Raw genomic sequence first — 24,992 nt, forward strand, 5'->3', positions numbered from 1 at the left:
TGCCAAGATTCCAAGGTGGCACTGCCAGGCTGGCAGGAGCACTGACAGGGTGCCAGAACATCAATGTCGGTGGCAATGCCAAGGGTCCAGGCCAGAGGGAGCAATGCCCGTGAGAGGAGGGATGAGGGCGGTATGGAGGGTGGGAGCAAAAGGGTGGGTATGGGTGGCCTCTGGAATGTTGGAGGGTGCAGCATAGGGGTCCTGGAAAGGGGGGAGGCTATAAGCGGGTGCGGAAGCCTGAAAACCAGGACCCTCAGTGACCCCATGATGGGGCGTCCTCACTGGGTGGGGAGGGGTGTGTTGGCAATGCCCATGTGTGCGGGGTGACACTGCCCATCGGTGGGCAGTGTGGGGGACCCTCAAGCTCACTCAGAGATCGGGGGAGTCACTCTTCCAAAATGGCCACACGATCTCCGAGGTGCCGGTCTGGCCAGCGAGCTCAGCTCCCCAGTGCTGAAAATAATTAAGCGTGGGCTTGCTCAGAGAGGAATTCGCTAGGACCCAAAACCGTTCAATAGCGGTCAGGAGCTCACAAATGTGGCCGTCGAGGAGTTCTCAGGAAACCTCCCTCGCTACGGCACTTGGAACATGTCTCGTTAAATCATGCCCAAGATGTGAGATTCTTGCAGAATGGGATTTCAGTTTATGCTCAGCAGAACTGTGGTAAAATGAGGTGATCACTGAGAGCCTGGACAGAAAGATTATTTGTTGGTTGCCTGCTCCCTTTCTCCGGTACTTCAGCTGCTCAATTGTTCCCTGGTGTAAGGGATGTGATGTGGGGTCACAAGGATAATAATAATAATCTTTATTGTCACAAGTAGGTTTACATGAACACTGCAATGAAGTTACTGTGAAAAGCCCCTAGTCGCCACATTCCGGCGCCTTTTTGGGTTCACAGAGGGAGAATTCCGAATATCCAAATTACCTAACAAGTACGTCTTTCGGGAATGTATTGAGATACGTGCTCCGATGGGTACTATTGAGCCCTCAGGTGTGTCCAGGCAGTGAACATATTTACTGAGCACTCCAATGGCCTGATCTTTGACGTTTTGTGCATGGCTCTCACTATCGATATGTGTTTGGGTTATGCAGCAGAGTCATGAACCAGCTTTTAGACTAAGAGCCCTTTTCGTCCTGCAGGTACCCTTGGGGTCAATATGGTGGCTCAAATGCTGAGAGAGCAGTGGACTGGCACAAAATGAATGCATCCTGACTGCTGTCAGCAAAGTGAGCATTCAAATGCATGATATGCTGAGGATGGTCAACTGCACATTCAGTAAGCAGTAACATTTGAGGTTGCAGTACATCTCAACTCTTAAGATATGTCAGCCACAAAACCATGCGATTGCAGTCGATGATGCCCTGCACCATGGGGAAATCTGCTACCCTGTGCATTTTCTACCTACCTATCTACCTGTGGTCAGAGAGAAGACAATGAACTCCTTTTTATTGGCAAAAACAGCTACTGGCCGCACTGTTCACGCCCAGTTCTGAGCTTACAGGTCTGCCTGTAAACAATGGCAGATTTCCATAAACATTTCCTTCACAAAACAGAGTGGATGCATATGCCACTCCTGTCTTGGGTAAAGGTTAAACAAATGCTCCTGCATTGATAAGGTCTCCTGTTGAGAAACCATCTTCTCCTCTCTCTGTGAAGGTTGCCCTCTTTGTGTTCACTCCATTAATTGTGTTGCAGGCTAAGGTGACTACAGATGCATGACTGGAAGAAAGTGGTATGACTGCGGCACTTGAAGTTAGAACCAAGTCCTTCTCACTACACATGCAGTACCACTCCCTGTTGACTTCATCAATAAACTAAGAGCCAGTGGAGGGTCCATCCTGCTGCTTAACACATGCTCAGCTCTGCATGTTTAACAGAGGCATTAGCCACAATACCAATTGGGAAAAGGGAAGAGCTGGCATCAAGTCAGTGTGTGATGTCATGATTTGTCTACTCTGTATAAACCTGGTGTAAGTTCAAAATGCCCGTGCCACTGATCTCTCCATAATGATATTTGGTACAGGCAATGCTGGAAATGTGCATACATGGCACAGACACTGTTTTTTGTCTAAATGGAATCTGTAGTATTGACACGGTGGACTCCATGGAGCTGAGCTTTGCAGCCTAAATCTTCTGCCAGCATAAGCTCAAGTACCCACAAATAAACTTGTACTTAAACAGATGCATCCAGGAAGGAGGTGGGGAGGTAATATCCTAGGGCACTGAGACTTGTTTCAGCGTTAAGAGCTATGCAGAGATTCTTCTGCAATAGGGCAGCACGATGGCCCAGAAGTTAGCACTGCTGCCTCACACCGCCGAGGACCTGGGTTCGATCCCGGGTCACTGTCCGTGTGGAGTTTGCACATTTTCCCCATGTCTGCGTGGGTCGCACCCCCATAACCCAAAAAGATGTGCAGGGTAGGTGAGTTAGCCACGTTAAATTGCCATTAATTGGAGAAAGAAATTGGGTAGTCTAAACTAAGAAAAAAGACAGATTTTCCTGCAAAATATCAGGTTCTGCTGTGAGAGCTAACTGGAATTTTTCCTGTTCAAATGTGAACCTCAGTTCCTTGAGGTGAACATTTTTGAGCTGCATGAATTGAAATTTCATTATAAATATTTCACATTACATTTGTTTTACGTCATTCATATGTGCATCATCGTTTGTTAATACTGGCTCAGTCAGAGCACTAAATGCACAGGCTGGCTTCAAGGTTTGCACGCATTGATGTTCACAGGGGAGTTAGGGACTATCATGTGAGAGTACCTTTAAGAAATGGATGTTTAAGCAATGTACCTTTAAGAAATGGAGCTGATCATACTACCGAAGTGATGTCAGAGGGTGGGGGGAGCTGAGCTCACTTCTGCTTTTTGAATTTAAGTTTGAGAAGGCAGCTGGGAGTGTCTGTGTGTTTTGCTGTGAACTGCAGGAAGAAACACAGAGCTGGTCTGTTGATTTCTGCAATCCAAAGACTATAAATGTATTGAACTTAACCTAATGAGCTCCTATTTTTGAAGGTTTGAAGTCTTTTGGATGTTTAAAGGAACAGTTTGAAGGATTATTTAGTGTTGTAGTCTTTTGGGGTTATCTTTGAAGTAATGGGTGTTAAGATATTCAATGTTTGTTTTTAAAAGATTAACTTGAGTTCATAGAATAAACATAGTTTTGTTTTAAAAACCACTTGTCCATTTCTGCTGTACCACACCTAAAAGTTTGTGGGTCAGTTGAACTCCATGAAACACTTTGGGGTTCTGTAAACCCGGACCCATAACATGACATTTCTTTATTGTGGAAGAAACAATGTTGTGTTTATTTATTCACTCTTTATTGAATGTTCATGTTGGTGTCCAGTGTTGTACTCACCATTCTGTGACATGTTTGAACTTACAGGTTCAACTGATGCTCCCTTCTATGCATTATAAAGGACATTGTCCCAGATCACTCTCAGCAGGGATAATTGAAATTTTGTAAGTGAACTCAATGGCCTGGAAAGTCTCGACCAGCCAACACTCTTGAGATAGACACAACCGTGGACAGTACTGACACTGTTCTTCAAGCCCCTCATTTTCTTACCTTGACTGACTGTTCCCACCACTCCCACCACACCCAGGATGCTAGGCACTTTCCAAATCACTTCTCCATGCTCCCGACCTCACTCTCTGCCCTCACTTGGAACACCCTTTCACTCCTCCATATCCGAGCCCTCATAACCAAGTAGCCACCTAAAATGGTGTCCAGCAAGGGATGCTGGAAAAAGTGGTCAAGGGTATGGACAAACAGGCTGTAGTGCACATCAAACAAAGTTGCAGCAAAAGGCTTTACAGACTTCAAACGATTTCACAGGTTAATGCGAATAACATAAGTAAAAGGCCATCTCCAGGCCACCCCAGGATCAATAGAACTCTCCTGTTAATCACACTTGTTTACCAGACACAGCGGCACCTAACTTCCTTATTTGGAAAGCTTTCACGCATTCAACACCTTCAAGCATGGCCACTGAGTGTCCACCCCAAAATTGATGTGGCAGCCCGATTGGAATTGATCGATCCAGCTGATCGAGCCCTGATCAATTGATTGGCAAATGGCACAGAGACTGCCCACCAAAAGAGTCATGAAATTCAAACAGCATAAAAGTCACTGCACAGATCCATTCTTTCTCTTGAGCAGCAGTAACCAACAACGGTGACTTCCACCGGCCGACCAAGGAGACCATCCACGCTACCAACAGAAGGAAGACCAGAGCCAGAAGAGAACCAGATTTATAACCAACTAAAAGAGACTACAAAACCGGAAATACAGATAACAGGCCTGTATCAGCCTAGCACTTGTTGGTCACTGCCAAGTTAAGTTCTTGGAACTATTGGTGCAGAGTGTAACCTATGATTGGGAGTGTGTGATTGAATAACCATAACCATTGTGTGCGCGTGAATAAATATTGTTCTGTTTGATAAACTGAGTCTCATAGTAATTTGTCCACCATATACTGGTTAAGACACACTGTGATTTAGAAAGGGCAACAACTACCACTCCAACCCCCATCCCCCACTGACTTGCCCTTTCTGGTCCCAAGCCATCATGCAAGCTACCATTCTCCGGCTCCTCTCCCTTGTGCCACAGAGTTCAACAAGGAAATCCGCTTGGACACAACTGCACAAAGTTAGTTACTGCACACCACATGTAAACAAATATGAACTGGGTGCCGCAAGATTCTTGTGCACCGCTCACTTTATCTTGAAGGGAGGACACAATAAAAAAAACTTTATGCCAATGAGTATTCATTGCATGCAAAGCATGCAAATGTTTGTTAGATGAATTGGACATTCTGAATTCTCCCTTACTGTACCCGAACAATAGCCGGAGTGTGGTGACTATGGGATTTTCACAGTGACTTCATTGCAGTGTTATTGTAAGCCTACTTGTGACACTAATAAAGGTTATTATTGACTATTATTATTATTGCAAGCGCCAACCCGCCATAGGATGATCTGAATCCCAAAACACACCTACATGTCACTGACCTCATCTCGGAATCTCCAACTTGCTGCGGGGAAATCATAATTTTGACTTCTTCCTAATTCGGTCACCTGCATGCCATGTTTCCTACTCTTGCAGGCTGCATTAAAATCCCAACCAAAGTCTTTTGGGGGTGATCCTCTGGCCATTTTGCACCCGGCGCACATCCTGTTATTCCGGGCCCCTAAATGGGCTCTGAGCCAGTTGCCTATCACACTGCTCCCCACCTGCTGCAGGTGACATAACCGGTCCACGCCCCCCCAGATTAGCATACATAAACGAACATTTAAACAAGTTGCACCCGTTTAAAGCTGAATTCTCCTGGCTCCCAGCGTTCTCCAACTGCCACTCCGCCTCCCACCCCCCCTCCAATGGCACAGCTGAGGCCGGCAGAAATCACTACTGGTCTCCATCTGGTGGGCAGCGGGCAGAACAAGGCGGCACCACGCCACCTGGAACACCCAAGCAGCAGCCGGGCCCATCCACGCCCGGTCGCCCCAGAGGACAGCCACCATCAGGGAGTCAGTCTACAGGGCAGGAATCACAGCAAGTCACCTCCATTCTTGATGTATCGTCTGGGGATTCATCTAGATGTACCGTGAGGGCCCATAAGGCCAGAAAGTTAGACACTAGCTAAGTTGGCACAGGTGCAGGGCACAGTTTAATTAGAGGGGCTAGGGTACGTATATGTATATATTAGTGCACATTAAACACCTGTTCACACTGTTACAATCTGCCTCGGTGCACTGTCAGATGGGTTTGAGGAGTGGGCTTGTCTAGGCCAGAGAGGGGGCATGGAGGGGAATGGGCAGACTTTGTTGGTTGGCTGGGCTTCCCCCCACCCCTCCCAACAGTCCTCACTTCCGCCACCCCAGGGATCCGATAGTCCCGTGTGATGGAATGACCGGTTGACGTTATTCATGAAGGCGTTGCCTTCTCAATCTTGCCCCTCACCTGAGGTGTGGGGATCCTCAGATTAAATCACCACCAGTCAGCTTCCCCCATCAAAGGGGAAAGGAGCCTATGGTCATCTGGGTCTATGGCAACTTTACCATTACCCAAGATGGAGTTGTCCAATTTGTTTTCCTTTAATTCAAGTGAAAGAGAAGTAACACATGTGAGATTTTCCCCATATTTGCTTTTCTACACCAGTGATCATTCACAACTTGGTGGTACAAATGAAATCTACCCCGTGGATATTCTTCACCGGTCAGTCAAGGTTGTGTACAAACTATCTCAAGTTATTCATGTATTGGTCGTGAGTATGTGAACAAAACATTTCATAGAGAAGTGTCAGTAGGTTGAGAGGATCGACTGATAACCTCCCATTCCAACCCTAGCAGGCTTATAAGTGCAAGCTAGATTAAACAAAAGTACAAATCAACTTTACCAGCCTCACAAATAAAGACAACAGTTATCAAGGAACAGCAAACAGAATGAAACAATTAAATATTGTTGCAGTATATTATTTAGTTTTACCAAAGCTGGCAAATTAATTTCACTTTAGTAACCTTCTAGAGCACATTTCCCAAATGTATTCATCTTCAACCCCACATGCCCAAGATACTTACTTTGAGATAGCTCACAGATCAATTAGGGATAGGCATTAGATTCTGGACTAGCCGGCAATGCACACATTCCAGAAATGAATTTTAAAAAAATTCCTTCCTGGGACAGAGGTACATATTTAAATATAATTAAAATACTTCATACCTTCAATACTGTCTTAGCTAGTCCTTCAAACTCCCAAGTAATCTTTGGAGTAGGACGGCCAGTGACAATAGTTGGAATTCTCAAAGGTTTACCAGCATAGCAATTGAGAAAATCTGGTGCACTGGCATCCAATGTAATATCTGGCTCCTCTGTAAATCAAGAAGAAACATATGTTAGTTGTAACTTGTGAAAAGTGTATTCCAATATTCTTCACTTTATTCTTCACTAAATGTAGAGGTACTTACCTAGAACTTCCTTCATAATTATTTCTGAAGTTGGTAAACTTGGTTCAGATTCTCCAGCAGCATTAACAGCTTTAATACGGAACTTGTACTTCTTCAAAACCTTTAGGTTGGGCACCACATATTCACATTTGGGAATTAGTTTATCTGGATCTGATGCTCTTGTCCAATCAGATGAACCCTCCTCCTGCATCTCAACAATATAACCTTGAATTGGGCTATGACCTTCTTTTTCAGGGCGTTTCCATGCAAGCGATATTGTGTCCTTGGTTTTGTCAGTGACTTCAGGACAGGATGGAGCACTTGGTGGATCTTCAGAGAGAAAAAAAATCATACTTGTGTTGATCTACCCTGTTTCTTTAGTATGTTTGACTCTGCCTCTGTGCTACTTGCTTGCTTTAAGTAGTGTAACAAAACATCAAATATATTTTACAATGTTACAGATCTAATCTTGTTTACGTTTATTAAAATATGATCATATTTATTATTGCATGTAGATTATTTTAGGACGGTTTTGCTTTAATCAAAGTTTTGATCAACAGCTATATTTTTAAATGAGGCAAACAAACATATATATCCAGCAATGAAACTTACTTTTAGGATCACTTGCCAAAACAGGATCAGAAGGTTCACTAGGAGGCCCAATTCCAGCAGCATTTACAGCCATGACTTTGAACTGATACTCAACACCTTCAATTAAGCGAAGGACATTAAAGTTTAGGCCTTTTACAGCTGGTTTTGTCAGAGGAGCTCTGTTGACGCGTGCCCAATACACACCACCGACCTCTCGTTTCTCAATATAGTAACCCGTGATTGGAGAACCACCATTGTCCAATGGAGGATCCCAAGATACAAGCATAGAGGACCTTGAAACATCGGACACTTTTGGTTTACTTGGTGGTCCTGGGAGGCCAAATGGATCTTTGATTGTCACTTTTTCAGACATACAGCCATCACTAATTCCATACTTGTTCTCTGCTCTTACTCGAAACTGATATTCTCCATCAGTTGTCAGCTTCCATACCTACATAGAAAAAACTTTGGTTACACATATAAAATTTTGCCAAACTGTATTAAGAAGCTTAATGCAGTAATATGAAAAAAAAACATTACGCCATATCGTCTTTCAATAATATAGTTTGTGATCTCCTCCCATTCAGATTTCTTCTTGCTTGCATCACGCTTGTCGACAATGTAGTTAGTAATTTCACTACCACCATTGTCCTCAGGAGCAGCCCAGGTCAGATAGCAGGATTCTGCTTTGACGTCAATAACTTTAAGGTTTCTTGGTGGTGTAGGTTTATCTAAAGTTGAAAAAAGTGCAAAGTAAACAAAATCATAAATTTGGGGGAATTTATCATACACGCCTCATAATATTTTCTCAAGTTCTTTGTTGCAATTATTTTGCTTTCTCACCAAGAATATTAACATCCACAGATTGGGATGCTGTTCCTAGACGGTTTGAGGCAGTAATAGTATAAGTGCCTGTATCCTTTCTAATAGTTGCCGGGATACTAAACTTAGTCATTGCATTCGTTCTTGATACTACTTCAGTATCTATCTTCTGTCTGTCAGTTGGTTTTTCTATTACAGTCTCTTCTTTACTCCATTCAATTTTGGGTAAAGGAAGTCCTTCTACTTCAGCTGGAATGTCAATTGGTTCACCAGCTTTCACAGCTATAACACTTTTTTTAACTTTCAGTCGTAGTCTCACAATTGGAGGCACTGTTAAGAAAATAAGCAAATCAAACAAGAACAAAAATGTTACTAAAGTATGAAAATTTAGAAGTAAATCATATTGATATTTTCCATGTGAAAAGATCAAGAGCACAAGACATAACTACTAAATGCATGTACCTTCATCATCTTGTACTATTACATTAAGAGTAATCGATGGTTCACTTTCTCCAATTTCATTGACAGCTCTGACACGGAAATCATACATGTTTAGTTCTTCTAGATTATCAACCACAAAAGTAGTATCTGGACAAACCATTTGGTTAACTCTCTCAAATTTAGGCTGGTCATGTTTTTTCTTTTCTACATAGTATCCTAAAACGGGTCGACCACCATCACTTCTTGGAGGCTTCCACTTAAGTGTAACTGTTGATTTTGTCCTTTCTGTGGATGTAAATTTCTCAGGCGACGTTGGTGGACCTATTATTAAAATACATTTTTCATTCAAACATGTGGCATAAATGAACAGAAATTATTTAATTCCCCTGCTTTTCCCATGTCTTACCTAGGGGATCAACTGCAGCTATAGGTCCAAGTGTATCAGTAGGACCACAACCATATTTATTTTTAGCACAAATACGGAACATATATTCTTCTCCTTCAAGAAGACCACCAATATCACATTTGGATTTCTCTGTCTCCATCGGTTGTCTCCAGGAATGCATTTTAGCATCCTTTTTCTCAATAACATAGCCAATGATATCACTACCACCATCATCTATAGGTTCAGACCAGTTAAGCAGTATCATCTTTCTTGTAACAACTACAGGCTTTAGATCCAGTATAGGGCCAGGCACATCTGAAAGAAAAAGGTGGGACACACCATTTAGATTTAACTAAAATATTGATATTACCAACCTATTTTATGTTTGCTTTAGAATGTGTCTTACCTACGATGTCCACTCGGGTCCATGCAGATTTGGTACCACTGCTATTTGACCCAGTGACCATGTATCTGCCAAAATCGCTTCTTTGTGCATTTTGTATAATTAATTCTGTCTTGGTACCAACTGTTTCAATAACAACATGATTTTCATCAAGTTTTCCTTCTTCCCTGCTCCACTTAATTTCTGGTCTTGGTCGGCCTGTTACAGTGGCAGGAAGTCGGAGTACTTCGCCAGCTTGTTTTAGAACACCTGCTTTTACACTATCGTCAAACTCTACTACTGGTGGCTCTGCAAAACACGATGTGCTTTATTAAAAACAAAGAGAAAATTTAAAAATATAAATCAGCTACTAAATAATTGCTTAACTTTTAATACCTTTTGGATCCATTACAGTTATGGCTTCAGTGTGACCAGGAGCTCCTTCCCCAGCATTATTGACTGCTGTCACGCGAATTATATAATCTGCATCTTCTCGAACCCCAATGACTGTGAACTTGAGATCTTTAACTGATCTTTCTGTGCAGCGTGACCATTCCTTTGATCCAACAAGTTGCTTGTCGACATGATAACCAATGATGTCACCACCACCATCATAAATAGGTGGATCCCAGATGACATCTATTGATGTTGCACTTGTATCCAGGACTCTTGGTATTGGTGGCCCAGGTGGCACTTAAAAAGGAAAAGAAGAAAAACAACATTATTAATTGTGAAATAAATAAAAGGTGCATTAAAATGTGTTTTTCAGTTTATCAGCCGTTGTTAAGCCAGTACTTACAAACTGGGTCCCGTGCTGAATTGGGATCTGAAGGTAAACTGAATTTTCCAGGACCAGCTGCATTTTCTGCACAGACTCTGAATATATATGTTAATCCCTCCATGAGGCCTTCAGCCTTCACTTCTAGGGCATTTAACACGTTTTTATTAACGCGAGTCCAATGTGTGCTGTTAATTTCTCTTTTTTCAATCCAGTAGCCTAAAATAGGGCTACCATTATCTTTTGGTTCGTTCCATGTAACAACCATACTATTTCTAGTAACGTCCACCACTTCAGGTTTATCAGGTGCCTCAGGAGGTTCTAAATAGGAATGACAAAGAGATGTATCATTGCAATACAGGTATAACAACCCAATATCAAATATCATTGGCAAAATTGTTGGAAACTACATTTTATCAATAAGGTAATCATTAAACAATGTTTGTGATAAGTAAAATTTTAACATAACAATTAAGCATTGCACCTTATACAATGGTTATGGTCAATAACAGTAAAAACTTACCAAATGGATTTTTGGCAGTAAGTGGCTTTGTGACACAAAATGGACCAGGACCAAATTTATTTTCAGCTGCCACACGGAAAATGTACTCTTTCCCTTCAATAAGTTTTGTCACGTGATACATGCAATGTCGAAGAGTTGTTGTTACAGTAATCCAGCTGACTCCAGCTTTGGAATTATCCTTCTTCTCCAAGATATAGTTAAGAATTTCACTACCACCATTGTCCAAAGGAGGATCCCATTTACAGATGACTGAATCCTTTCTGACTTCCTCAAATATAAAGTTGATTGGTGGGCCAGGTGTGTCTAGAATACCAAATTGCATTAATAGTAACAACAGTAAATGCTTGCATCTTAGTAACTTCTTGTAAAAATAATATTGTTGCACCATGAAAGATCTTACCTAGGACATTAACATCACAACTAGCATGGGCGACACCATGATCATTTTCAACTGTGACAGTAAATTTTCCATAGTCTTTTCGGAGGGAATCCCGAACCATTATTTGGGACTCTCCTGTTCTGCTGTAATCAACAGTTAAACGTTCTGGCAAACTGAGAGTAAAAGGCTCCTCCACTACAGCTTCTTTCTTCCTAGCTGGTATTATTTTTTCTACTCTCTTTTTGATTTCTTCAGGTTTGATTTCTACATCGTTTCGAAGCCATGTCACAGTTGGATAAGGAGAACCAGAAATACGGGCCAGAAGACTAATCTCATCACCTCTTCTGACGTTTAATCCAAACTGAAGGTTTCCAACAAGGAAAACCTTTGGAGGATCTGCACAGAAAAGCAAAATAATTGTAAGTAATATTGGTCTCTCATTATTGAATTGTTCAGCCTTGAAATTGTTGCATATTATTTTCTCAGCTGGTCATTTATAAAAATGAAGGAATCAAGTTTTGACCCATTGGATGATTTTTCTTCGCCACACATGAAAAAAATACTCACCAACTGGGTCTTCAGCTTTGACTCCTGGTGTTATTCTTGAAGGATCGCTAATTCCAGCAATATTCTCAGCACGTACACGGAACTGGTATTCATTTCCTTTCTCAAGGTTTTTTACAGTATAAGACAGAACAGGAACCAAGTATTCATTGCATCTCTCCCATTTGTCACTTCCTTTAGCTATCTGTTCTATGATATAGCCCATGATCTTACAGCCACCATCATAAAGAGGCGGTTTCCATGTCAGTGTTGCTGATTTTGATGTTGGATTGTGGACCTCAAGATCAATTGGTGGGTCAGGGCGTTCTGAGGAAAATTAAAAGAATAAATTAATCGGATTCAAAATATGACAATGATTGCAGGCTATATAGATGTTTTTGGGTGCAATTCACCCAAAAAAATGATTAAGGGCGTAATCCAACGGCCACGTTTGCCACAAAAGCAGCTTGCCGTGGCGCAGCATGGCCTTTGAAAGCTGGGAGACCCCGCTCCCATGATATACCCGGCTTGCAACGCCTCGCGAGGTTCAACGCAATCTCGCAATAGGTTGTGGTGTGAATCCAGCGCACAATGGGCGCAATCACTTTTTAGCAAATCTGCATATTAGATTGAGGCAATAAGCCCCACTCTAATGTGCAGATTCCCGAGGTACCTGAAACTTTGGGATTCAACCCCATCATCTCAGAAACCTCGGGCGTACACTGTTCAGCACTGATCCACACAAACAAGGACCAGATGGAATGGCACCCGTGAGGGTGTCCGAGGGGATTGGAGGCCCCAAGTTGCATGCTTTTGGGCACGGTGGTGCTCTGGCACTACTGGTTCCAGCTGGGTACCTTAACAGTGCCAGCCTGGCACCCTGGCAGTGCCCCAACCTTCATGCCGCCCCTTCATACCCCCTACACTTCATTCCCCCCCTTTCCTGGGCATGGCCCCCCTCAAGCCCCGACCCTTGACAGAGCCAAACTAGTACCCTGACATTGCCATCCTGGCACCTGGGCATTGCTCCTGACACACTGGTAGGGCCAAAGGCCAGGTTGGCACTGCCAGTGTGTCCAGGTACCAGCTGAAGTGCCAGGGCTCTGCCATGCCCTGTCACCAACCACCTGGGGGACTCCAATGGTCTCCGAGGCTCCCGGAGTGAGCACATGATGCAAATAGCGCAAAGCGCCACGGGTAGAGTGACTTGCCCGTGGTTTTGCATCTGGCTTCAAAGCTCAATTTGAGCCTTTCCTGTGATGCTCCCGGCACAACAGAATTGGTACCTGGTGCAACGCAGTGGGAAAATCGCTCCATTATTTCGCAATGAATTTTTTCCAAAATACCCAAAATACTTACGCTTTTGATCCTCTGCAATAACTGGGTTGCGAAGCTCAGTGTATTCACCACCACCAATTTTGTTAACAGCCTTTACACGGAAATAGTATTCACTATTTGGAATAAGATCCTTCACTGGCCAGCTCAGTTTATTCTCACCAGACATTACTGGTGTATATGTTCTTCTACCAGCCTCCCGACGTTGAAGAACATAGTGCAAAATTGGAGTGCCGCCATCATAGTCTGGAGGATCCCAAGTTATTTTGCAAGAACTCTTGGTGACATCACTTGCTTTGATATCTTTACACTGACCAGGCAATCCTAAATTAAAACAAGGGAAAATATATTATTTTAATCTGAAAATAAACATTTCAGGCCAGGAAATAAATAAGGAAGTTTCCCTCTATTCATTTCAGATTATTACCTATAACTTTAACATGCATGGTGCCTGTTGTTGAACCCAGTTTGTTCTCCAAAGTAATGGTATAGACACCAGCATCAGCATGAACACTCTTTGTAATCTCAATGGATGCAAGGGTATAGGCACTCTTCTTTGTCATTCTGTCATCTGCTTTCATTTCCTTTCCATCCTTATACCAGGAAATTGTTGGTGTTGGTACAGCTCTGAAAGGTACTTGGATACTCAATTTCTCACCCTCCACAACAGTTATATTTTGAGTCTGTACTTCGATACTTGGATTACCTATTAAAAGAAGTATTTTTGTTTCAGTATAATGCAAAAGTTAATTCTATTTATAGAAGAACAACAATTTGAGACCGAGAAAGTGTCCATTTCAAAATAAAGCTTTCCTTACAGTCAGAATCCTTTGCTACAACGTTTTCTGAAATTTCTGATGGATCACTTGCTCCAATGGCATTAACAGCTCGAACTCTCAAGACGTAGTCCTTATCAGGGAGAATGCCTTCTATTGCTTTGTATTTCAGTTCCTTTACTGGGCGAGAATTGATTCTCATCCACTTCTCTGTTCCTGCTTCGCAAATTTCAACATGGTATCCAATAATAGGACTACCACCATTTTTATCTGGTGGTTTCCATTCAATCGATATGTGATCTCTGCTTGCATCAGTCACGTGTAATTCAAGAGGAGGAGAAGGAGGACCTAGACACAAGCAAAATTATATTAAATGTTATCTGCTTCCTGATAGGTTGGTGAGCAACCTCTCCACCCTGTGCTCTGGTGTGGCAGGGGGACCTGTTGGAATTCTTGACTCTTGAGAAGGTTAAGTTTGAACTGAGGGGAAGGATGAAGGGGTTCTACAATTCATGGGCATTATTCATTATGCACTTTCAAGAACTGGATAACATCGAACATTAGTTGGGGCGGGTGGGTGGGAGGGTTGGGGGGAGGGGGGCTGTGTGTGTTAATGGCGACTATGGGTGATCTCTAATTCCTTTTTGTCATTTGTTTGTGCAAACATGCGGGCTAATGTTTGGGGTTTGGTGGGAGGATGGGATCGTTGTAATTGATATGGGGATTTACATATTTGTTACTGATTATTGTTTATTGTTGGTGGGTGTAAATGTGGGAGAAAATGTGAAAAAGGAGAATAAAAAATATTTTTAAAAAAAATTAAATGTTATCTGCTATTTGTTTTCAAAATTTAAAGGGATTCACATTATCACATTTTCTACTCACTAGTTGGGTCTTCAATTGTAAGCATATCGGTTGGTTCACTCGGATGCCCACAGCCAGCTTCGTTTTCAGCACGGACTTGGAATTGTACTTCAGTGCCCTCAATAACATCAGTTACTCTATAATTGCATTCTGGTCCTGAAGTCTTCCCAGCTTTAACCCAGCGAGTTCCTAATTTCTCCTTCTTTTCAATTACATACCTATATGGACATGCAACAGCATTCATTAATGTACATTATTGGAAAGAAATTGCGATTGTGAGAAAGTCAACTGGATTAAAAAAAAGAATGATAATAACCTCTGTATTGGCCTCCCACCATCATTTTTGGGAGCTTCCCATTTCAGTTCAACGTGCCTCTTGGTTACATCAACGACTGTAAGAGCATAAGGTGGTCCAGGTGTTGCTTGAGGGAAATTAAAATATATATGTAAGATAAAAGTAATTCAACGAAGGAAATCCTTATACACAGAAAAGAGGCATAATAATATTGCTAAAATAACTTACTAAAGGTATCTTTAGCAAGTACTGAATCTTCCAGTTCGCAGTATTCACTCTGTCCAACTGCATTTTCTGCAGCAACCCTGAATACATATAGAGAACCTTCTGAAAGGGGTGTAACTGTAGACTTGGTATCTTTTATCGTTGTGTCAACAGTCTGCCAGCCCTTTCTTCTTACATCTCTTTTTTCTACAATATAGTTTGTTATCGGAGAGCCACCATCCTTTTCTGGAGGTGTCCATTTAAGATCAGCAGTATTTTTTGTGATATTAACAACTTGAAGCCAACGTGGAGGTGAAGGAGGATCTGTGGGGAAGAAAACAATTCTCATATTTAAAAGATTATGACTTTTCCATTAATTATGGTAATTGGAGCTTGCTGTGCGATACACATGGCACATACTAAATTGAGTGTAACTTACTCAATCTGTCCTTGCACAGCACAGGATCACTGGGTTCACTGGGTTCACTTTCACCAATTTTGTTAACAGCTCTAACACGGAAAGAGTATTCCTGTTTCTCCATAAGCCCTTTCAGGAAATGTTCAGTGATCGGAATACCGTCAGCTACCCTAACCCATTCGTCAGTTCCACTCTTGAGCAACTCAACAACGTAAGACTCAATTTTTGCCCCTCCATCATGTTCTGGTTTAGTCCAATTTAAGAACGCTGAAGACTTCATGACGTCTTTAACATTAGGCTTTCCAGGAGGCCATGGTGGATCTATAAATGAATTTACAGGAAAAATATTGATCAACTCTTAGGGAAACATAATTTGGTCAATTCTATCAGGCCTTGCACACACCCAGCACATAATGGAAAATTACAAGTGTAATTTTCTGATTTTGCTGTGAACAGGCTGCTGGTGAAGGGTCTGGTAAAATTTACCTGAACGTATAAAGTATTGTGAAATTCATTTGATAAGTCATTATATACATACCAATAGGATCCTTCACTAGGATTGGGTCTGTTTCATTGCTTGGTTTGCCAGTGCCGGCTAGGTTCTCTGCCAGAACACGGAACTTGTATTTCTTCTTCGGAGTTAGTCCTTTCACTCTGTTGTTTGCAAGATATATAAGTGCACATATTAGTTTGTACTCACTACATCCATCTGATTCTCTGATATCTGTAATGACCATAATGGTAAGATTATCTTTGTTCTTACTAATTAGTTAATTGTAGCTATCAGCAATCACATTTCACCACTGTCAAAACAATTCTGATCAGACACATTCTACCTAATATTTCTTCCCTTTTTGCATTAATAAAACTAACCAATCATAAATCACAATTCACAAATTCAGCAACTAATTAGATGATCACATATAAAACAAATTTATATTTATGTAATGTACTTGACATAGTGAAGTGTCCCAAGGTACTTAACAGGCAATCAAAGCTGAAAGAGGCAAAAATAAACTTGAGTAGAAGTTTTGAGAGTTTAGGTGAAGTTGCTGTGTGAGATCTCCTTGGGTGCTACTCTGTGCTGGGAAAAGAGCTGATGCAGCCATTCCAGCCAAGCCAGAAAAGTACCTGCTTTTCAGAAAGCAGGGTTTTGTTTTGAAGTTTCTTGAATTTCCACAGCAGAGTGGGAGTGAGTGAGAAGCCCTGTGGCATACCTTTCCTACAGAAACAATTGATTTGACCTGTGATATTACTGGAATGTTTATAGTTAAAAGGGATTGTTGCCTAAAGGTTGCTTACTTGTGAGTCTGACCAAGTCAGAAGTCTTTTGGGAGAATGTTTTGTAAGAATGATTGTAACTGTGTAAATGTAATCTTGTTTTTTGTTATTCATTTACAGGATGTGGGCATCGCTAGCCAGCATTTAATGCCCATCCAGTTTGCCTTCAAAAGGTGGTGGTGAGCTGCCTTCTTGAACTGTTGCAGCCCTTGAGGTGTAGGTACACCCACAGTGCTGTTAGGGAGGAAATTCCAGGATTTTGATCCAGCGATAGAGAAGGAACGGCAATATAATTCCAAGTCACGATGGTGAGTGACTTGGAGGAGAACCTCCAGGTGGTAATGTTCCTAGGTATCTGCTGCTCTTGTCCTTCTAAATAGTAGCAATCATGGGTTTGGAAGGTGCTGTCTAATGAACCATGGTGAGGCCTGTAGTGTACCTTGAGGATGGTACATCTGGCTACCACTCTTCGTCAGAGGAACTAAATGTTTGTGGAAGAGGTAGCAATCAAGTGGGCTGCTTCGTCCTGGATATTGTTGAGCTTGTTGAGTGTTGTTCGAGCTGCACTCATCCAAACAAGTGGAGAGTATTCCATTACACTCTTGATTTGTGCATTGTAAAAGTTGGACAAGCTTTCGGAGGTCAGGAGATAAGTTACTCGCCGCAGGATTCCGAGCTTTTGACTTGCTCTCATAGCCACCGTATTTATATGACTAGTCCAGTTCAGTTTCTGATCAATAGTAACCCCCAAGATGTTGATAGTGGGTGATTCAGCGATGATAATGCCATTGAATGTCAAGGGGCAATGGTTAGATCCTCTCTTGTTGGAGATGGTTACTTGCCAATTGTCAGCCCAAGCTAGATCTTGCTGCTTTTGGACAAGAACTGCTTCAGCATCTGAGGTGTCGTTAATGGTGCTTAACATTGTGCAGTCATCTGCGCACAGCACCACTTCTGACCTTATGATGTAATAAAGGTAATTGATGAAACAGCGGAAGATGGTTTGACCTAGGACACTACTCTAGGAACTCCTGCAGTGATGTGCTGGAGCTGAGATGATTGATCTCCAACCACCATAATCATCTTCCTTTGTGCCATGTATGACTCCAACCAGCAGTGTTTTCCCCGATTCCCATTGACTTCAGTTTTGCTAGGGCTCGTTGATGCCATACTCAGTTAGAAGCTGCCGATGTCAAGGGCAGTCAATCTCATCTCACCTCTGGAGTTCAGTTCTTTTGTGCATGGTTGGACCAAGGTTGTAATGAGGTCAGGATCTGAATGACCCTGGTGGAACCCAAACTGAGTGTCCTTGAGCAGATTATTGCTGAATAAGTTTCACTTGATAGCTCTGTTGATGGCCCCTTCCTTCACCTTGTTGAGGATCAAGTGTAGGCTGATGGGGTGGGAATTGGTCAGGTTGGACTTTTACTGTTTTTTCTGTACAGGACACACCTGGGCAATTTTTCACATTGCCGGGTAGATGCCAGTATTGTAGCTGTACTGGAACAGCTTGTCTAGGGGTGCGGCAAGTTCTGGAGCAAAGGCCTTCAGGATTATTTTTTTGATAAATGGTTTCATTTAATATTTGAAATCCCAAAATTGTTGCTGGAAATTCTGGCTTCTGAATTCAGTAAACTTACTTTCTCATTGTCAGAGCACAAAAAAAAGAGTTGTGAAACACAGGCCAAGTTTCCCTTTGGGATTTGGTTTGTGCAATAATTAACATCCACCATATCATAATAGTAGTCCTACCATTAAGATTTCCCCCCTCCGGGCCTTGGGCTGCCATGGTTGATTACCTGCTTCAGGATTTACATGCACCATTGTCCCCCCGCTTTAAATTAGGGACCAAAGGCAAAGCAATAAGCATGTATCAAAGTGAAGAGAGAAAGAGAGAGTTTAACACTTGAAACACAAAGACCCTGATAGAAAGAGGGGTTTAAAAAAAAGTTTCACCATGAGAAATGCCATCGGAGATTAATTAGCGCTAATCAAATCATCGTTATAGGGATTATAGTTATCATTACTTGTTATTGAGATTTTCCCAGTTTGGCTCATGTATAAATCACCATTGTCATAAATACCTGAAACTTGGGTCTTTGACAGGTATCTTATTACATCTGACCCATTTGTCAGCCTCTGGATCAAATCTTTCAACAAAATATCCAGTGATTGGGCTGCCACCATCTTCATCTGGTTCGTGCCACGTCAATGTCAGCGAATCCTTAGCAATATCTAAACCTTGTAGACGTGTTGGAGGACCAGGTGGATCTAATATACAATCACATTTCCATGGGTTTTTAAAAATAAAAATGACTTCTTGTGTATAAATTCTGTGACAAATGTTACAATTACACTAGACAAAATCATATTTTCCTTACCAAAAGCATATTTAGCTGTAATTGGAGGATGCTGAGATGGTTCTCCAATGCCATACATGTTTTCAGCACAAACTCTAAATGTATATTCTTTCAATGGTGTAAGGTTTGTTGCCTTGAATTTGGTTTCTTTGATTGTAGATGACAGCTTATTCCATATTTCACTGGTCCCAGCCTTACATTCCATGATATAATTTGTAATGCGTGAACCACCATCATCTCTAGGTGGATTCCACGTCAAGATGCAAGTTTCATTTGTAATGTCAGTAATATCAAACGCAGCTGGTGGCCCAGGTTTGTCTGTAAACAAAATAAATAGTCAGTACCTGTTTAAGAGATTTAATTTATTTCAAGCTTCATACAAGTTTATAAAAGAGCATCTCAACATTTGAATTACCGAGAATATTGACTTCAACAACGGCGGTGGCACGGCCACTAGTGTTTACTGCTTCAATAAGGTAAGGGCCACTGTCACTCCGAATGGTCTGTACGATTGTCACAGTGGAACTATCAGGTTTGGTCTCAATAGATAGTCTGTCGTCAGGCTTCAGCACATGTTCAGCTTTTGTCCACGTGAGTCTTGGAGTAGGTTTGCCAGAGATAAAAGCTGGGAGCTCAACCTTTGTCCCAGCCTTCACAGTAATTCCGGCCAGCAGCTTAACATCAAGGTGAATCTCAGGGGCCTCTGTTGGGAAAAAAATTAATACATTACTAATTCAGTCCAGAAGCCGTGTAATTGAAAGGGAAAATATAGGTAAATTCAGTAAAGCTCTGCTCCCATTGTGAAGCTATTGTGAAAGGTGTTGGTTAGCTCAGTTGGCTGGAGGACTGGTTTGTGATGCGGAGTGACGGGAATAGCGTGGGTTCATTTCCCATACCAGCTGAGGTTGGTTGGATTTGTTTTCTGTCACGTGTACCGAGGTACAGTGAAAAGTATTTTTCTGCGTGCAGCTCAAACAGAGGGCACGATTCTCCGAAATGGAGATTAAGGGGGTGATTCTCCCAAATGGAGCCCAAGCCGTCGTGAACGCCATTGTGTTTCACGACAGCGTGAAATGGGCATGGGGACGACCGATTCTGCCCCCCCCCCGCTGCTCCATTCTCCCTTCCCGGCGGCAAATGGGCGCCGCGCCAATCTGCGCAAGCGCGGAGGACTTCTTATGCGCGTCGGCCCCGACTCAACATGACGTCAGTGTTCAGGGGCCGGCCGCGCAGGAAAGTAGGCCCGGGAGGAGTGGGGGGAGGCTGGCCCACCGACCAGTGGGCCCCGATCACGGGCCAGATCCCATCGGAGGCCCCCCCCCACAGGCTGCCCCCCCCGACCCTTCGCGCAGAGTTCCCGCCGGCAGCGACCAGGGGTGAACGGCGCCGGTGGGACTCTGCCGTTTACGTGCGGCCGCTCGCCCATCCGGGCCAGAGAATTGACGGCCCTGCCGCGGACAGCGACCCGCGACTGGCACCGGGCCAAACGCGCCAGTGCAAATGCCGCCGATTCTCCGATCCTCGGAGAATCGTGCGCCGGTGTCGGGGCGGCATGGCGCGGTTGCAGCGATTCTCCGGCCCGGCGCGGGGTCGGGATGAATCGTGCCCTTATTATTTAGTACATGAAAAAAAATACATAATAGGGCAAAACAAGGGACACAATGTAAATACATAGACACAGACATCAGGCGAAGCATACAGGAGTATAGTATTAATCAGATCAGTCCATAAGAAGATTGTTTAGGAATCTGGTAACAGCGGGGAAGAAGCTGTTTTTGAATCTGCTCGTGGGTGTTTTCAGACTTTTGTATCTCCTGCCTGATGGAGGAAGTTGGAAGAGTGAGTAAGCCGGGTGGGAGGGGTCTTTGATAATGCTGCCCGCTTTCCCTAGGCAGCGGGAGGTGTAGATAGAGTCAATGGATGGGAGGCGGTGGGTTTGTGTGATGGACTGGGCGGTGTTCACGACTCTCTGAAGTTTCTTGCAGTCATGGGCCGAGCAGCTGTCATACCAGGCTGTGACACAGGCAGATAGGATGCTTTCTAAGGTACATCTTTAAAAGTTTGTAAGTGTCAATGTGGACATGCCGAATTTCCTTAGTTTCCTGAGGTGCTGTTGTGCTTTCTTGGTCGTAGCGTCGACGTAGGTGGACCAGGACAGGTTCTCAACCTTGCGCCTGAGGTGTGGTGATCCTCAGATTATATCACCACCAGTCAGCTCTCTCTCAAAAGTGGAGAGCAGCCTATGGTCCCTCGAGGCTATGTTGACTTTGTTTTCATTTGTGAAGCCGCATTTGATAGATTATCGATTGGAGACTTGGGCATTGAAAACTGCATGCCTGATTTGTGGCTTTTCCAGGTTCCCAATTATTAATAAGAATTAATGGGGAAATTAGAATTGCCACTAAAACCCTGTACTGGTTGCATAACCTCACCTCACTAAATGTATTAATTTATCTCAGCTGCAAATGCTTTGAAGCAAGTTCATGAATGACTGTCATAATATATTCTATTTTCTTACAGATTAATCAAACTTGCAACTTTGACAACGTTTTAACACAATGAGCATATTTGTGAAAGAAACCTATCTGCATTTTTAAATAGAATTAAAATATATTAATAAAGCTTGTGAAAATGTTACATCTTTGAAAAAATACATTTATATCAATAACAATGCACCTTTTGGATCGATTGCTTGTATATCATCTGTGGGTTTACTTGGTCTGCTGGCACCTTGTCTGTTCAAAGCTTTAACACGGTATGAATACCATTCCCCTTCAATGAGGCCAGTCACTTCCATCCTGTTGAACATATCACCAGTTTTAGCATTTACTGTGTACTATTCAACACATAGCAAACATTAGAAAATTAGGTACATAAACTTACTTCAATTCATTGACTGGGCCCCCACAGATCTCCCACTTTTCATCTCCACGTTGACACTTTTCTACTAAATATCCTTTAATGTTTGATCCTCCGTCATATTTCGGTGGCTCCCATGTAAGAAAGATTCCTTTGGCAGATGGATTCCTCCATCTGACATTTTCTGGTGGATCTGGAACAGCTGTGAATTACAGAATTACAAATTAAGATCTTCAGTCCACAAATTTCAAAAAAACTAATCAATCATACTTAAGAAACATTTCCTTCTTTGGGTCTAAATCAGTTTATAGTTGATGCTAATGCAGCTCTAATGGTTCAATGCAGATGACATTCAATTCTATGAATGACGATTTAGTGGATTATATAGAGATTGGAAGGATTAAACAATGGGAGTCACAATAGGCTGACCCTATCATGGCAGGGCCGGCTGCAGGAGATTCAGCAGCCCAACCAAATGTCCACTGACTTTCGTCAGGACCAGACAACCTCGGTGGCAGGCGGGGCTGGAAAATCCTGCACAAAAGGTGGGATTCCCCTTCCAATGTCAATGCTGCATGACTTCACTTCCATCCATCATCACCACCAGAACCCTCAAACTGATTTTACAAGTCAAACTATGGCAGGTTCATGCCAGGATTTTACATTTTAACAGCATTAGCGAACCTCCCCTCTCTAATATCCCCACTGGGGATTGCCTCCACTCAGCAGGGACCGTTCATCAGGTTACCATTTTACAAAAGTTGTTGTAAACATCGGCAGGAGGGGGAGGGGGGTCAGTAACCTGGCACTGACCCGTGATAGCAGAGACAGTGCTGCAGGGTTCTCCCATTGGAGAGGTTTGGAGTTGGTGGGGGTTTCCGGGGGGGAGGGGTCTGTGGATGGGGGATGGGGATCCCATGTCCACTGAGGGGATTCTTTCCTGAGCAGGGTGCCCTAGCGGGTTTATTCATTGTCTGCCCTGCCAGAATGACATCATAATTCATTTTTCCAAAGTGTTTGTACGTTCATCGCGAATAGCTGGCAGCGCAGCTGGTGAGCTTCTCCCGCCCGGGACAACACTTTGAAAAAAAACTGCAATATTACATTCATTAAGAGAGTGGATAATGAAAGATGCTCATCTTAAATTCCATAATAGGTTTTAAAGCGGATCAATGAAACTGCTTGCTAAATCATTCTTGGAAATAGCTTACAACGCTATTTCTTTCCCTACAAATTTATTAACTTGATATATTTTAGCATGTGAGTCATGGGACACGATGAAATATTTAAAGAGGAACTGTACTGCATACATTTTAAAAAAGCAAATAGATCTATTTGGCTTTATTTACAAAGGGAATAAGCTAGATGCAATAGAAATATTAATTAAATAATACTTACTTGCTGGTGCAGACACATTAACAGGTTCATCAAGACATGCAGGTTCTCCTGGGCCACATTTGTTACAGGCTGAAACTCTGAACAGGTAGTCTCTTCCTTGGAAGAGGTCAGGGACAGTAAATTCCAAATCCTGCACTCCCTCAATAACCTAGAAATCGGAGAATATGATGAGTCATCAATGTTAATAAGCCCAAAACATAATAATACTATCTCTTTTTTAAACACAGCAAAATCCTGCTTTGTCCCTCTTACATTTATGCAATAGATTGAAGAACCATTGTTTGCCAAGCAGCTTCATAATATACCGAAGTAACTGCAGGCCAAGCATTGGTCCTTGGAGAGACCATTGGTGAACAGCCATAAGAAGGGTTCTGGATGATGAGAGGCAGGAAAAGACAAAGGGCGGAATTCTCCAATCAGGGACTAAGTCCCGTGGCAGGGACAGAGAGTGATTCCTGCTGGTGCGGAAACACGGCATATCTTCTGATCCTGACCTCAGTAATTATACACCCGACAATTTTGAGCTGTATTCCACGTTCGGGTGGGCTTGGTTGTATGAGTCCCACCGACATATCTGGATGCCATATTTAAAAGGCGGCCAACATCATTAATCCACCACTGAAGAAAGAATCATAGAATCTAAAGTGCAGAAGGAGGCCATTCAGTCCATCGAGTCTGCACCGGCTCTTGGAAAGAGCACCCTACTGTAACCCACACCTCCACCCGATCCCCATAACCAAGTAACCCCACCTAACCTTTTTGGACACTAAGGGCAATTAATCATGGCCAATCCACCTAACCTGCACGTCTTTAGACTGTGGGAGGAAACCCACGCAGACACGGGGGGAACGTACAGACTCCATACAGACAATGACCCAAGCTGGGAAACGAACCTGGGACACTGGAGCTGTGAAGCAACTGAGCTAACCACTGTGCTATCGTGAAGAACAGGAACACGCTGAGGATAGAAGATGGACCATCTCGATAACAGTGAAGCTGAACGATCAACCTGATAGATGCTCCCCCCACCCAATGCTGTGGTGTTCTAGTGTTGCTGGTAGCTTGAATCCTGAATTCCAGAGGCAGCTCCTGGCATTCTTCGGGTAAGTCGCCCGAAGTTCCACACTCCACATTGTTCCAGACATGTTCTGGACCGTATATTTTCCCGCTGGCGTTGCAGAGAATCGGGAGGTTGGCGGGGGGGGGAGTACGATTCCGGGTCGGGCTTCATCTCCATCCCATTAGCTGGACAACAAATCTGTTTCATGCCATCCACCAGCAGATTTCCACATATGCCATTGTGGGCACCAGCGGAAGATCCCATAGGAAATTCACGCCGGCGTAAAACTGTTTTTTTAAGCTTCCCACCAAATTCCACCCGTACCATTGAACTAGCTGGCGGGGAT

The 24,992-nt window shown here is 43.0% G+C and overlaps 1 protein-coding gene across 1 annotated transcript in view; it reads right to left on the reverse strand.

The window, feature by feature from the left end:
* Positions 1-24,992, reverse strand: part of ttn.2 (titin, tandem duplicate 2) — a 415,239-nt gene that overhangs the window by 96,886 nt on the left and 293,361 nt on the right. The window contains exons 178-204 of the mRNA XM_072477296.1: positions 23,587-23,734; positions 22,213-22,390; positions 22,006-22,127; positions 19,745-20,032; positions 19,351-19,647; positions 19,054-19,240; positions 16,227-16,342; positions 15,710-16,009; positions 15,295-15,594; positions 15,088-15,193; positions 14,793-14,989; positions 13,950-14,255; positions 13,559-13,837; positions 13,156-13,455; positions 11,821-12,123; positions 11,275-11,649; positions 10,875-11,177; positions 10,373-10,672; positions 9,970-10,266; positions 9,598-9,882; positions 9,213-9,506; positions 8,828-9,127; positions 8,387-8,695; positions 8,084-8,274; positions 7,565-7,994; positions 6,974-7,282; positions 6,729-6,877 (exon numbers count right to left, since the gene is read on the reverse strand). Of these exons, the coding sequence (XP_072333397.1) occupies positions 6,729-6,877; positions 6,974-7,282; positions 7,565-7,994; positions 8,084-8,274; positions 8,387-8,695; positions 8,828-9,127; positions 9,213-9,506; positions 9,598-9,882; positions 9,970-10,266; positions 10,373-10,672; positions 10,875-11,177; positions 11,275-11,649; positions 11,821-12,123; positions 13,156-13,455; positions 13,559-13,837; positions 13,950-14,255; positions 14,793-14,989; positions 15,088-15,193; positions 15,295-15,594; positions 15,710-16,009; positions 16,227-16,342; positions 19,054-19,240; positions 19,351-19,647; positions 19,745-20,032; positions 22,006-22,127; positions 22,213-22,390; positions 23,587-23,734 (6,969 nt within the window). The remainder of the gene's footprint in view (positions 1-6,728; positions 6,878-6,973; positions 7,283-7,564; positions 7,995-8,083; positions 8,275-8,386; positions 8,696-8,827; positions 9,128-9,212; positions 9,507-9,597; positions 9,883-9,969; positions 10,267-10,372; positions 10,673-10,874; positions 11,178-11,274; positions 11,650-11,820; positions 12,124-13,155; positions 13,456-13,558; positions 13,838-13,949; positions 14,256-14,792; positions 14,990-15,087; positions 15,194-15,294; positions 15,595-15,709; positions 16,010-16,226; positions 16,343-19,053; positions 19,241-19,350; positions 19,648-19,744; positions 20,033-22,005; positions 22,128-22,212; positions 22,391-23,586; positions 23,735-24,992) is intronic.

Source organism: Scyliorhinus torazame, chromosome 2, assembly GCF_047496885.1.
Source record: "Scyliorhinus torazame isolate Kashiwa2021f chromosome 2, sScyTor2.1, whole genome shotgun sequence".
Taxonomy (NCBI): domain Eukaryota; kingdom Metazoa; phylum Chordata; class Chondrichthyes; order Carcharhiniformes; family Scyliorhinidae; genus Scyliorhinus; species Scyliorhinus torazame.